The following is a 14,692-nucleotide window of genomic DNA, read 5'->3' on the forward strand; positions in this document are numbered from 1 at the left end:
CTCTGCTGATACTTCCTTTGCTCTGTAGAAGCTCTTTAGTTTAATGAGATTCTGTCAATTTTTGCTTTTGTTGCAATTGCTTTTGGTGTCTTGGCCATGAAATCTTTGCCTGTTCCTATGTCCAGAGCTAGAAGCCATTATCCTTAGTAAACTAACACAGGAAGAGAAAATCAAATACTGTAAGTTCTCACTACTAAGTGGGAGCTAAATGATTAGAACACATGGATACATGGAGGGGAACAAGAGACACTGGGGCCTCCTAGAGGATGGAGGATGAGAGAAGGGAGAGGAATCAGGAAAAATAACTAATGGGCACTAGGCTTAATACCCAGGTGACAAAATAATCCATACAACAAACTCCCGTAACACAAGTTTAACTATATAACAAACCTGCCCAAGTACTCCTGAACTTAAAAAAAAAAAAAGTTTTCTTTATTAGTGTCAAGTCCCTAAAGTTAAAAAAAAAAAAAAAAATCTTTATTTCACTGTTCAAAGCATTGAAAGGTCTATATTTTCCAAAATTAAGTGATCTTTTTGGTCCCAAAACTTATTAAAAATTACCTTATGTTTTAGTTTATTAATCTGAATATCCATTTCACATTGACTAGATTTTAAATCTCCATGAAAACTAAATTCTCCATTTTCATATTCATTTAACTTCTTTCTTGTCATTTTTAAGAGGTTCTTAAATCTGCAGGAAGGTACAAAATGAGTAACTCAAGTTTTAAAAAGGCAAACATTTAATAATTATTTAAACACATATGTTTTAGCATATAAGAGACACAAATGTATAAATCATGATTCTCTCGTTTATTTCAATCTGACATAGTTTGAAAACACTCTAATGAAATTATAATCTTAGGTAAATAATGTGAAGAAAAATTATATGACATAGATGGCAGATTAAGAGTTGATATTGTAATCACATCGAGTTTTTGTAAATTATTCCTATCCATTTTAATATGTTAATATAAAACATTAACCTGTTATCAAATATTAGCTATAACCCAGAGATCAGCGTCCAACGTGAAGAGGAAAAACATACTTAGGCTGAGCTCAGTGGCTCATGCCTAAAATCCCAGCACTTCGGGATGCCGCGCCAGGCGGATCACTTGAGCTCAGGAGTTCAAGACCATCCTGGCCAAGATGGTGAAACCTCGTCTCTACTGAAAATACAAAAATTAGCTGGGCGTGGTGGTGCATGTCTACAATCCCAGCTACTCAGGAAGCTGAGCCAGGAGAATTGCTTGAACCCAGGAGGTGGAGGTTGCAGTGAGCTGCGACTGCATCACCGCACTCCAGCCTGGGCAACAGAGAGACTCCCGAAAGAAGAAAAGCAAAGCATATACATACTTATACATAAATGGTTGGAAAAGACCTAAAAATACATTTGATATCCACTGACCACAGTTTATAAGAATAAAAGTACAAAAAAAAGAAAGTACGCATAAAAAACATCAAGATCATTCAAAGTAGACAAGAGACAGGAAAGAAAACATCTTTGATGTCTGAGTTAAGGGGAAAAGGAAACAGAGTTTTAGAAGAAAGGAAATGAGCAGAGAGAGCATGTCAGAAGAGATCTAGAAATCTTTACTAGCACAATGCTAACAAAGTAAAAGGGATGCAAAACCATGTCAGAGAAAGACAATGAGAGAAAAATAGTAATTAGAATCGGAACAAACGTAAGTACTCAGCAAATAAATAGAAAAGCAGCCTTGTTGGGGCTTCCAAGACAATGGGTAACATTCCTTTTTTTTTTTTTTTTTTTGAGACGGAGTCTGGCTCTGTCGCCCAGGCTGGAGTGCAGTGGCCGTTTCTCAGCTCACTGCAAGCTCCGCCTCCCGGGTTCACGCCATTCTCCTGCCTCAGCCTCCCGAGTAGCTGGGACTACAGGCGCCCGCCACCTCGCCCGGCTAGATTTTTGTATTTTTTAGTAGAGACGGGGTTTCACCGAGTTAGCCAGGATGGTCTTGATCTCCTGACCTCGTGATCCGCCCGTCTCGGCCTCCCAAAGTGCTGGGATTACAGGCTTGAGCCACCGCGCCCGGCCCAACATTCCATTTTTAAATCTGGATAGTAAAAACACGATTGTTCATTTTACTCTTAAATCATACATAGATTTGTATATGTATGAGGCATATGTGTTTTAAAACAAACAGAAGTTTAATAACATGTATACCTGAGGTAAACATGGGAGCTATCCATGCGAAATTTCCATGAGTAAATTTCCATGATATATTTTATAACTACACACACACACACAAAAGAGACAGAAAGAAAGCATAAGCTAAATCAAGATAATTTTTGATGTGATACAGATAGGTTTTCAGATATTAAAAGATCTGAATATCTTTGGACACTACCAAAGAGAGAAAGATTACCAAAGAGAATGAAAATATCTTCAGAAATAAAAGTTCGAAGTAAAAGATGAAGAGAGAAGTTGACATTATATGCCAAAGGCATTGTCACTGTTTTCAAAATCACTGAAGAATAAGTGTAATATTTAGGCATTCAAAAAGTTTCAGATTGTGCTGCAACTTTCTAAAACAATTTTAAAAGAGAATAACTTCATTAAGAAAAAGTAGATATTAAATGAATTTGTATCTAGTTTTGAATAAAGTAAAATTATAGTTAAATCAATTAATGAATGGTTAAAATGATCTGAAATACTAAAATCTTACCCAGTTATCTCTCTTTCTAATTCAACATTTTTCTTCATTTCCTGATCCAAATTACATTCCAGAGACTGTTTTAATTCCATAAGTTTCTTTAATTGTTCCTTTTCATCTTCAGACTTTGAAACAAAATATTTTCAATTATTTTTAAAACTCTAGAAACACTTTTGGTCTTAAAACTATTATTTCTCATGAGTTCATGAGTAACATATGTTTAGGCAGGTTTATAAAACACAGTTTATAAACTGTTTATCAGTTTATAAACCTGATACCAATAAGAACAAATTTCAAAAATGACTTTTCTTAAAACAGCTCATATTTCTTTTCTGGAACTTAAATTACCAAAATTTATTTGTTAAAAATAGAAGTTTTTACACATAAAATACTAAGTGTTAATGAAATTTTTTTTAAAAAGTTATTTTAGATGTATGTTCTCGTTTCTAAAGTTGCTCTAGAAACATTGTCATCAATAGTTCAAGATATTCCAGTTTTTGTTAAATCAAATCTTACTAAGAAAATTTTTAGAAAACCTTCATCTGGTTCCCATTACATTTTTTATATTCACCTGAATTCAAGATGAGTTATCTCTCATCCTTTATAAACATTCTTCCATGAGTTTCAATTTTTCCTTTTCTATTAACCATTTCTCTTTAAATAAAGTTTGTCTTCTCTACAATAAACAAAAACATAACTTTTGCCTGATTCTTGTGGCATTTTTAATCATTCCGTTTTTCCACTGGACTTTCCTTTTTGTTTGTTTGCTTGTAATAGGGTCTCACTCTGTCAACCAAGCTGTAGTGCAATGGTGCAATCATAGTTCACTGCAGCCTCGAACTCCAGGGCTCAAGCAATCCTCCCACCACAGCCTCCTCAGCAGCTAGGAGAACAGGCGTGCACCACCACACTGGCTAATTTATTTTATATTTTTTAGAGACAGAGTCTTGCTATGCTGTCCAGGCTGGTCTCAATTCCTAGTCTGAAGCAATCCTCCTGCCTCAGTCTCCTAAAGCACTGGGATTACAGGTGTCAGCCACAGTGCTTGCCAGACTCTAATATTTTTTAATACATGGTCTCATCTAGAGATCTACTTTTTCATCACTTGTCTTCTTTTATACTAAAATCTAATTTTCAATCTTATAATTCTCATTTTAAAATTCTGAAAATCATCAAGGCCCTATTTTTTCATCTTTAATCTGCTTTGCTTCTCAGCAGCAACTACTAACAGTGACCATACCCTCTCCCAGACTGCTCTGACCCCACTTCATTTCTAAATGCAGCCACCCCTCATGCTGAGTTCTGTCCCCTTCCATTTCTCTTCTAAATTCTCTAAGAGCTCCTTAAATCTCAAAGCTTCATCCCAGATTCCCTCATCTAGATTTCCATCCCACACCTCTTTCCTGAGGTCTTTTTCTTCTGGTTCACTTCCATAAACAATTAATATTCTCAATCACACACCCATAAACCATTACTTGGTGCAGATTCCTTTTGTAGATAGCTAATTTTGTACATTTTATGTTGATTGTTATTGGTGTTATTTTGAGTATAGTGTTATTTTCTCATCTTGGGTGGGCAAACTCACCCTTAGGATGTCGACCAGCATACTTTGTCTTTGTTTTTCTTTTATAATGCAAAACTTTTCCACAAGGGACAGATTATTGATTGTTTGCCTCTGCTTTCTTTTGAATAATTCCCTTTTCCATAAAGACATGAGATGAGAACCTTCTGGAAAAGTTAGGGGCTATTGATGAGTTGGATGAAAGCTGTCCCTATTAAATTTTTGATTCACAGTGTACACTTCAAAGTGTACTAATAATATGCCATATTCCTTACTCATTTCTATGGGAATCTACAGAAAATCCTGCATTATTTTTGAATACGCTTAGCAGGTTTTGAGTACTTTTACTAAATTTTCCATTTCTGAGACGTTGCTATATTCCTGGATGACACCCATATAAGGGGATGTCCCCCCCACACTCTCATTCACAGGAGACTTCATATCAATATATTGCCATGTCACTTGTGTGAAAAGGATGCCAATAAAGTAGGACTAACACATGAAATCTAGAAAAAAAACTTGTCGATGTTTCTTCTGATAGATATATCTGTATAGGAGAGTCGCATAAATCTTCCTATTGTGACTTCAAGAAACTCATTAGTAGAAGCATCAACCTCATTGCTCCACTTTAGTATTCACAATGCAACCTTCTGATCTTCATTTCTACACAGGAAAGCGTGAATGACCAGAGAATCCTGTTCTGCTTGTTAAACATCAAGCAGAACATTAATAAATACATCATTAAATTGGTACATCAATAAATTGGTATTGTGGATTACACAGCCAACTTTTCTGAACTAGACTGTTTCGGTGTTTTTAGTTTGTTTTTTTTTTTTTTTGAGACGGAGTCTTGCTCTGTCACCCAGGCTGGAGTGCAATGGCGCAATCTTGGTTCACTGTAACCTTCACCTCCTGGGTTCAAGCGATTCTCCTGCCTCAGCCTCCCGAGTAGCTGGGATTACAGGCACCTGCCACCATGCCTGGCATGAGTAAGGAATATGGCAAATTTTTGCATTTACAGTAGAGATAGGGTTTTGCCATGTTGGCCAGGCTGGTCTCAAACTCCTAACCTCAGGTGATCCACCCCGTCTCAGCCTCCCAAAGTGCTGGAATTACAAGCATGAGCCACTGCCCCGGCAGGGACTGTTAAGGTTTTGAAAGACTGATGAACACAGATAAATGGGAAAAAAAGTTTCTGAATCTGCAGTGCTAGGAGCACTGTGTTATTCTGTGATGTCCTGCTGGAGCAGCCATTTCTACTTTTTCACAGGTTTCTCTTTTTTAAAATCCAAAGAGAAAAACACATTACTTTGGGGAAAAAATGCTTGTATAATGACCTAGTATCCATTCTTGATGAGGAATACAAATTTAGATTATAAAAGAAATTCAAATTGTAGATCAAATCATTACTCAAATTTCTTAAAATTTCAAAAGACATTATAAGTATTAGCAGGGACTCACAATTGTACACCAATGTCCATAGCAGCATTATTCACAATAAGCAAAAGACAGAAATAATCCAAATGTCCATCAATGGATGAATGAACAAACAAAATGTACATAAAAAACACTGTTTTTAGGCTATCACAATCTTTTATATTAAAAATCTTACCACCAAACTCATTAATGTTATGAATTCAGTCAACTTCTATAACGTTAAGACTTGTACTACCAGTAGCAAGCAGTATTACCATGAATACAATAAATACTTTTATCAATGAAGATTATCATATTATCTAAAATATTCTTACATACAGATAGTCCCCAACTTACAACAGTCCAACTTATGGTTTTGCGACTATAAGAGCATGTGAAACCACTACAGTTTGGATTGACTTACCAGGGGTCAACTTATTAATACATTTTGACTTTACAATGGTGTGAAACCATCACAATTTCAACAAACTTCAAATTTTGAATTTTGATCTTTTCCCTGGCTAGCAATATGTGGTATATGAGATATTCAATACTTTATTATAAGATAGACTTTGTGTTAGATGATTTTGTCAAACTGTAGGCTAATGTACGTGTTCAGAGCAGGTTTAAGGCTAAGCTATCATGTTTGGTAGGTGTATTAAATTTCATCTTATAATATTTTCAACTTATAATGTGTTTATGAGGATGTAACCCCATCTATAAGTTGAGGAACATCTGAAAATTTGAAATCCAAAATGTTCCAAACTCTGAAACTCTGAGTGTGGACAGAAAGCCACAAACGGAAAATTCCATACCTAACCTCATGTGACACATCACAGTGAAAACATGGTCAAAACTTTGTTTCATACATAAAATTATTTTTAAAATATTACATAAAATTAACTTCAGGCTACATATATAAGGTATATATGAAACACAAATGAATTTCATGTTTAGATTTGGGTCCTGTCTCCAAGATATCTCATTATGTACGTACAAATATTCCAAAATAAAAAAAAATCCAAAACGTGAAACACTTCTAGTCTCAAGTACTTTAAATAAGGGATACTCCATTTGTCTTACTAAAGCAATAAAATTCCTTTTCACTATGACAGAAATTAAGAGGTTGACTTACCAAATTTGCATTTAACAGGTTTTTCTGAAGCTCCTCAATTTTGTCCATTTGCTTTTTGATTGTAACTTTTAACTTGGCATTATCTTTTTCAAGCCTGCAATGTATATTTTAGAATAATTATTCTCACAGATAAATTTTTAAAATACTGTGTAATTTCTTAGCAAACACCTGAAGGCATAATTATATAAATGCTTAAAGATTTCAAAAGTAGGTGATTTGGCAAGTCTATCATTTTTCTAGTTGTGGTTTGTGGATAATGCACAAAATTCTAGGATAATATAAAAAAAAGTGCATTTCAAAATTGCTTAATGCTGAAATTTTTCCTTGACTTCACACAGATGTACCTATGATCATAGCTGATATAATTCTCATACTACACTGCTTATTTGCTCTATAAATAGCTGCTTATTTGCTCTATAAATAATCATGTTTTTCTGTGTGTTGCTTTAAATTTTACTTTTGCTTGTGATCTTGCATCTTCTCAGCACATCTGACAGCTTCTGTATGTCGATCCTGTGCTTCTTGCAACTAAAACAAAGAATAAAAAAAAAAAAAAAAAAAAACACTTTACTAATAATCTAGTACAAATCTGCCCACCACCTCTTTTTGTAACTAAACTGTATTGGAATACAGTCATACTCCTTTAATATGCATAGTTTATGGCTACTTTTGTGCTGTGGCTGTAGAGCTGATTTGCTGCAGCAGGTATCCATGGCTCCCAAAGTCTAAAATAATACTATCTGGCCCTTTACAGAAAAGTTTATCAAACTGCGTTCTACAACTAAAACACATTATTCTTGTTTTCAAACTATATTTTATCAGATAAATACTCAAATTTACAAACTTGGTAAAATGGAGAAAGACAGGAAATTACCTTACGGTAAGCATTTATATTTTTGCATTCCAAGCACCACCACGTCAACTATAATTTTAATATTTATAGATGTGAATGACCATGGCGATGCCAGTGATTATAAAAATTAACATGATGACATGTTAGTTGATAACTAGATGTTTCATGAAATTGAGAAGCAGTATCCACACAGAAGCTGGAATAGCTGGGTGGGAATCCCAGCTCCACCAGTTACCAGCTGTGTGACCTTGAGCAAATTAATGTTCAGTGTCTCAGTTTCTTCATCAGTAAAATAGAAATAGTGACAGTAATAGTATCTATTTCACTGGGATGGTAAGAAGATTCAGTCAAAGAATATGCACATAAGGTACTTAGATGAGTACATGGCATATAGTGAGCTATATAATATTTGCTGTTTTTGTGATTTTTACTGTATTTTGTGTTCTAATAGAAATTTTGTGTTCTATATTTTAGGCAGCTGGCATGCCAATGGAAATGGTCTCCTATAGCTACACTGAATCATTCTTCACACCACTGGAAGTAAAAGCAAATGAGGAGCATGAGGCCCAGAATACACCCCTAGTACTTCACAGAACTTTCGCCAATTCCACTAGCCAACAGTACTTTAAACAATTATAGATTACTTTGTCTCTGCTCTCCTCAGTGGGCGATGACCACAATGTAAACAGCACCTCCTGGAATGAGTGGTACATAACTTACATGGCCATCAGAGCACTGGACTAAAAACACTGGACTCTACTGCTAAACAAGGTTCCTAAATCAAGTAATTCCCAACAAGTATCTGTGCTGAGCTGCTTTAGCAAGCACTCTGATGAGCTTAAGGCTAAGGTTATGTCACATGGCATATCAGAAAAGCTGCAGCCAGAGCTCTTTGGGTGGTAAAGTGGTACAAATCTATGAATCCCAGCTCTGGCAACATAATAAAGAAATGTAAATTTAGATTTTTTTTATAGTGAGAAAAACATGAGCATTTGATTGAATAACTTTCCTTTATTAGATTAAGTGGTTTCCAGTTATATTTAATTACTTAAAATATATTTAGAATAACCACCTATGTTAGCCATGGGCTTGTAAAAAAAATAAAATAATAAAAATAGAATAAAAGCTTTATTATATCAGTATCTCAAAGAAGAAATTCTTAGTATTATATAAAGTAATTTTAACCTAACAATTGCTAAGCTAAAATATTGTTAGTTTATACAAGGATACGTGACAGGCATATCAGATATTATTCACCTCATAGGCAAATTTATAATTTATTTTTTATTAAATTTATAATTAGATGAGTTTCTCTCTCATGAAAAAAATAAAATTGAAGTTAAATTAAGGGCAAATTGTTCTACACAGACTAGATAAAAAATGCTAAAATGTGAGGTCAATGAGAGCCAGAACGGTCAGAGAAAGCTTCCCAAAGGAGGGGGAATTGTGTGCCAGGTCTGAAGGAATGAGGCTAGACGAATACAAACTGCAAAGACAGGAAGAACAGCAGGAGTAAAGCAGGGAGATGGTGAAAGCAGCCTGATTAACCCTGAGGATAAAATCCAGTGGCAAGAGAATAAAAACATGTCTTATAAATCAATGTTCATCGCAGCATTATTTACAGTAGCCAAAAAGTACAAACAAACTAGAGGCCCATCCACTGATGAATGGATAACTGGTATAGCCATACAATAGAATATTATTCGACAATAAAAAGAAATGAAGTACTGATATGTGCTACAACACAGATGAACCCCAGAAATATGCTAAGTAAAAGAAGCCACTCATAAAAGACTGCATATTGTATGACTCTATTTATATGAAATGTTCAGAACAGACAAATTTAAGGAGACAAAAAGTAGATGGTGATTGCCTAGGACTGGAGAAGGTGGAGGGACACGGACAGGGATGGTAGTGATGGCTAAGGGATGTGGGGTTTCTTTTCAGAGTGATAACAATGTTCTAAAATTGACTGTGGTGATGGTTACACAACTCTGTAAATAATCTAAGAGACACTGAATTTTACACCTTAAATGAGTGAACTGTAGGGTATGTAAATTATATCTCAATGTTGTTTTTTAAAAATCCAACAGAGGGATCTAGATAATTTTCTTAATTCTCTACTTTAGATATACATACTATACATAATCTAAATATTTCTATGTTTTTATAATATATTTTAAATGAAAGGAAAATGAAGGAAATGGCTATTTTAAATAGTTTATAAATTAACCTAAAATATTTGTATTTTGGAGAAAAGTTAATGGCCTTTCTGTACAAATTAATTTGAAATCCATAAAATAAATCAACACAGATTCTGTATCCATTCACAAAAGTGAAAATAAGAAATAAGACAATTTTCTGGAACATTCCATTAAACATTATCCTCTAACTTAATCTGGTTTGCTTCACCATGACAATAGAAAAATCACTATAAAATACTGTTTAACAGGAAAAAAACTCTCTCAACTTCCATGAGGAATGATGTATAATTCTCAACTTTCATAAGGGTAAATATTATTTTTTTAAATGTGTAATTATAAGAAAAAATGGCAGAATGAAAGTCAGAGTTTAATAAACAAGATAGGTGTGGTGCTCACATCTGTAATCCCAGCACTTGGGAGGCTCAGGCAGGTGGAACACGTGTGGTCAGGAATTCGAGACCAGCCTGGCCAATATGGTGAAACCCTGTCTCTATTAAAAATACAAAAATTAGGCCAGGCGTGGTGGCTCACTCCTGTAATCCCAGCACTTTGGGAGGCTGAGGAGGGTGGATCACCTGAGGTTAGGAGTTTGAGACCAACCTGGCCAACATCGCAAAACCCTATCTCTACTGTAAATACAAAAATTAGCCAGGCCTGGTGGTGGGCGCCTGTAATCCCAGCTACTTGGGAGGCTGAGGCAGAAGAATCGCTTGAACCCAGGAGGCAGAGGTTGCAACGAGCCAAGATCATGCCACTGTACTCCAGCCTGGGCTACAGAGTGAGACTCTGTCGCAAAAAAAAAAAAATTAGCTGAGCATGCTGGCACACACCTGTAATGCCAGCTACTCAGGAGGCTGAGGCAGGAGAATCACTTGAGCCCGGGAGGTGGAGGTTGCAGTGAGCTGAGACAGTGCCACTGTACTCTAGCCTGGGCAACAGAGTGAGACTGTCTCAAAAAAAAAAAAAGCAGCAAGTGTATTATAAAGATAATAAAATTTAGGCCAGGCGCGGTGGCTCACGCCTGTAATCCCAGCACACTGGAAGGCTGAGGCGTGTGGATCACGAGGTCAGCAGATGGAGATCATCCTGGCTAACACAGTCAAACCTCGTCTCTATTAAAAAAAAAAACAAAAAACTAGCCAGGCGTGGTGGCGGGCGCCTGTAGTCCCAGCTACTTGGGAGGCTGAGGCAGGAGAATGGTGTGAACCTGGGAGGTGGGGCTTGCAGTGAACCGACATCATGCCACCGTGCCACCATGCTCCAGCCTGGGCGATAAAGCGAGACTCCATCTCAAAGAAAAAAAAAAGTTAATAAAATTTAAATTAATTATAACAAAAATACAAAAGAAGGTTACCTACTAAATTAGTATGATAAAACACTATATATTTAACCAGTTATAGATTAACTGTTGACATGTTAAATTTCATACATACTTGATTTCTGATTTGACCTAATTTCTTCTTTAAATCCTGTGTCTCATCTTCTAAATTAATACGATAACGTGATGTAACCTCCAGTGAAGCCTCTGACATAGATTGTTTTTTTAGGGTATCAGCCAGTTCTTGTTGAAGTTGTCTCACAACAACCTGATAAGACATTTTTGTTACTGATTTTTTAGACAATACAAACTGACAAGAATAAAAATAAAATTACATCAACTGAAATATATAAAAAGCTACTGACAGAAAAGTATTAAGAGATATAGCAATATACTTCAGTTTATCTGGGAAATCTGGAATTAACTGTCAAAATAACACACTTAATTGAATCTTAATTTCAAAATATTCATTTCAGGTATGAGCATTTCCATTTATCTGTTTCATAGTGGCAGATAAATGGAAATGTTCTTAGGATGTGGCAACATAAAGACATTAAAATTTTATCTTCAGCAGTAAAAGACATTATTCACATTAGTTTACTATTCATATTAGTCTATTAACAACTCATAACTTAAAACTCAAAATTTCATAGATGATACAATGTCTTTACTCAAAGTAAAGCATCTCTCAGCTTTTTTATTTGCTGAAAACAAGGGATGTTTCTAAACTGATAGCGTAAATAAGCTTATCTATTTATTTTTATAGTTAACTACATAACCATATATTATTTTAAATTTTCTTTCGGGAGGTTTGAAAAATATTTATCTTTCTTGATACTTACTTCTCTTTCTGCCTTTTCATTTTCATATTGATACTGTCTTTCTTTTAAGTGATTACATTCACTGATTAACTCCTTATTTCTTTCTTCTAACAGAAGACTTTGCTTTTCGCTCTCAGCTTGAAGTTTTTGCACAATAGCATGAAACTGGTCTTGAATATTAATCACTGTCTTCTCTTTATTGTCAGCCTTGTTGTGGGCATCATCCAGTTGTTGTCGAAGCAGCATATTCTCACTTTGTAGTTGAGACAATCTCTCCTCTACAGACTCCTGCTTTCCAATGTATTTGTTCACTTTAACTTGTTCATTTTGATACTTTTGTTCTATTTCCTTCATTTGACACTGGGTTTGGCTTAGGTCCTTTTGTACCCGTTCTAAACCCAAAGTCTTTTCTCTGAGGGCATCTCTCGTGTGATGGAGCTCAATTTCTAGGCTATTGAGTTTACTTTCAGTTTTAAATAGTTGTTGAGAAAGAATCTCATTGTTATCTTTTAGGTTAGATGCATCAAAATTCATTTTGTCCTGTAAACGAGACCACTCATCTCTTGCTCTCTGGAAAGCAAGTTCTAGGTCTCTTTTTGATGTCTCACTTTGATCACGATCATGTATAGCAGCAGCCAATCTCGAACGGTATGATTCAACTTCTGCTTCTAGTCTTTCCTTGCTTTGCTTTTCACTCTCCAGTTTAGAATTTAGCATTGCATTCTCAGCTGTCAGAACACTAAGCCGTCCATTATACTGGGATATTGTTTGTGTTAATGTTTCCTCATTCTGCTTTATAGTCTTCTGAAGGTCTTCATTCTTTTCTTTTACAATTTCAAGGTCCTCAAAACATTTCTTTTCTTTTTCCTGGTTTTGATTTTTTATCGTGTCTATTTCTAGTCTTAGCATAGCAATTTCTTCCTGCAACATGCTATTTTTATGCAGTAGGTCTTTTTCTTCTTCATGACTATGAGAATTCTAAAACAAAGGAAACTTTGAGTTAGCACCCAAGAAAATGACATATCATGATTTCCTCTGAAATTAAAGAATAAGCTGTACATTTTACAATAAAGGGTTGCAACAAGTGTATATCCAATTGAAAAAAAAAGTTGGATCAAAACTCAAACCTTATAGAGCATTAACTCCCCAAAGTTCAAAAATTTATTTGAAGACAATTAATCCATGAAAGTAAAACAGAAATCACTAGAAAATTTTTAAGAATATCAGAATTGGAAAGGCCTTTCCCTGAAGTACAACAAATTCAAAAGCATAAAAGATTAATAATTTGATCACATTAAAAAATTGGGTTTATATTCTGATATCTAACCCATACACCAACCCATAGTAAGAGCCTTGGCTCTGCATATATCTGGACAGACGAAATTTCCCGCAGTTTTTCAGGTTTCTTTTTTCTGAGAATATTCTATATTCTACTTTTCTCACATCTTTATAGTCAGTTATAACAATTATGTTTATTGATGAATAATAAATCTAGGCATTGTACTAAGCACTTCTACTATATCAATGGACTCATTTAGTATCACGATTTTGAAAAGGAAAAGTTAAAAAAATATAAGCAGCTGTATGATTTTCCCTGGGGCTTCTGACTCTATTTGTAGTCTTCTTTCACTAAATCAGTTATTTCTGTGGTATAAATATTTAAATACAAAAGAAGACTTTTATTTCACAACACTAATGGTAAATAAGACAAAATCTGTAGAGCTCCTCTTAGAAAATCATGAGATGATTTGTTGTCGCAATAACTTTTGTTTCCTCTTCATAATGTTTGAAACTGTAATAATGTGAAACAGGGAGAAATATGCCGAACTGTTCTACTAGGAACAAAATACTTATTACTAAATTATCACTAAGTATATATCATGGCATATCATTGTTTCAAAAGCTCTTTGTACCAAAATAAGATACTACTTGCAGCACACTATTACTCTTCTCAAAAGTGAGAAGATTAATATCCAAAATATGGTCACTGAACTGGCTGTACTTTTCCTCCCTTCCTGTGGGTGGAAGTAATAAACTAACCTCTCCATTAATATATCCAGGTGATGAAATCACTTCCCAAAACTCAAGCATTTATTGTTAGTAGCAAGGGTTTTGAGATTGTGGAAAGACCATCAATTCCTATGGAAGATATTAAAAGCTTCTCCTTTGGATGAGGCCATTCTGAATGTTGTTACTTGACTGCTGCAGACAAGTGGAGCTGAATTAAGAACATCACTTTATCCAATGGACCAAAAACGCTACCACCACCCCCAAGATATACATATATGGCTTAAAAATCCTCAATACTTTCCAAGATGCATATATAGTTGGTTTTTAAAATATATACACATACAAATACATATACACATATATTTGAAAATGACTAAAGGAAATAGAAATACCTCAGAATTCATTTTCCTTTGAGTCATTTCAATCTCCTTTTGTTTGGAAAGGTGATTGGTCAGAATTCCATCTTGTAACATTCTGGCATTCTGTTCTCGAGAAAGTTGCCTCTGAGTGTCATTTCGCTCTTGTACGACCTAGAGATATATTAAGTTTTGGGTCTATTAGCATTTTTTAAAAGTCTAAAAGGTTAATCAAGAGCAGAATTTTAAAACAAAAAAAACTTATAAAAAGGAAATAGCGGCCGGGCGCGGTGGCTCAAGCCTGTAATCCCAGCACTTTGGGAGGCCGAGACGGGCGGATCACGAGGTC

At 35.0% G+C, this 14,692-nt stretch overlaps 1 protein-coding gene across 9 annotated transcripts in view; it reads right to left on the reverse strand.

Moving 5' to 3' along the window:
* The window catches only part of ANKRD26 (ankyrin repeat domain containing 26), a 98,718-nt gene that overhangs the window by 16,073 nt on the left and 67,953 nt on the right, over window positions 1-14,692 (reverse strand). For 8 of the 9 annotated variants that reach the window (XM_008002609.3, XM_008002608.3, XM_073018811.1 and 5 more), the window contains 7 exons: window positions 14,380-14,517; window positions 11,999-12,955; window positions 11,272-11,424; window positions 7,239-7,309; window positions 6,782-6,875; window positions 2,682-2,794; window positions 562-691 (listed from right to left, as the gene is read on the reverse strand). In XM_008002609.3, coding sequence (XP_008000800.3) covers window positions 562-691; window positions 2,682-2,794; window positions 6,782-6,875; window positions 7,239-7,309; window positions 11,272-11,424; window positions 11,999-12,955; window positions 14,380-14,517 — 1,656 coding nt within the window. Of the gene's footprint in view, window positions 1-561; window positions 692-2,681; window positions 2,795-6,781; window positions 6,876-7,238; window positions 7,310-11,271; window positions 11,425-11,998; window positions 12,956-14,379; window positions 14,518-14,692 lie in introns of those variants that run through there. The other variant, XM_073018814.1, reaches the window with a different exon arrangement.

Source organism: Chlorocebus sabaeus, chromosome 9 (assembly GCF_047675955.1).
Source record: "Chlorocebus sabaeus isolate Y175 chromosome 9, mChlSab1.0.hap1, whole genome shotgun sequence".
NCBI classification, from domain to species: domain Eukaryota; kingdom Metazoa; phylum Chordata; class Mammalia; order Primates; family Cercopithecidae; genus Chlorocebus; species Chlorocebus sabaeus.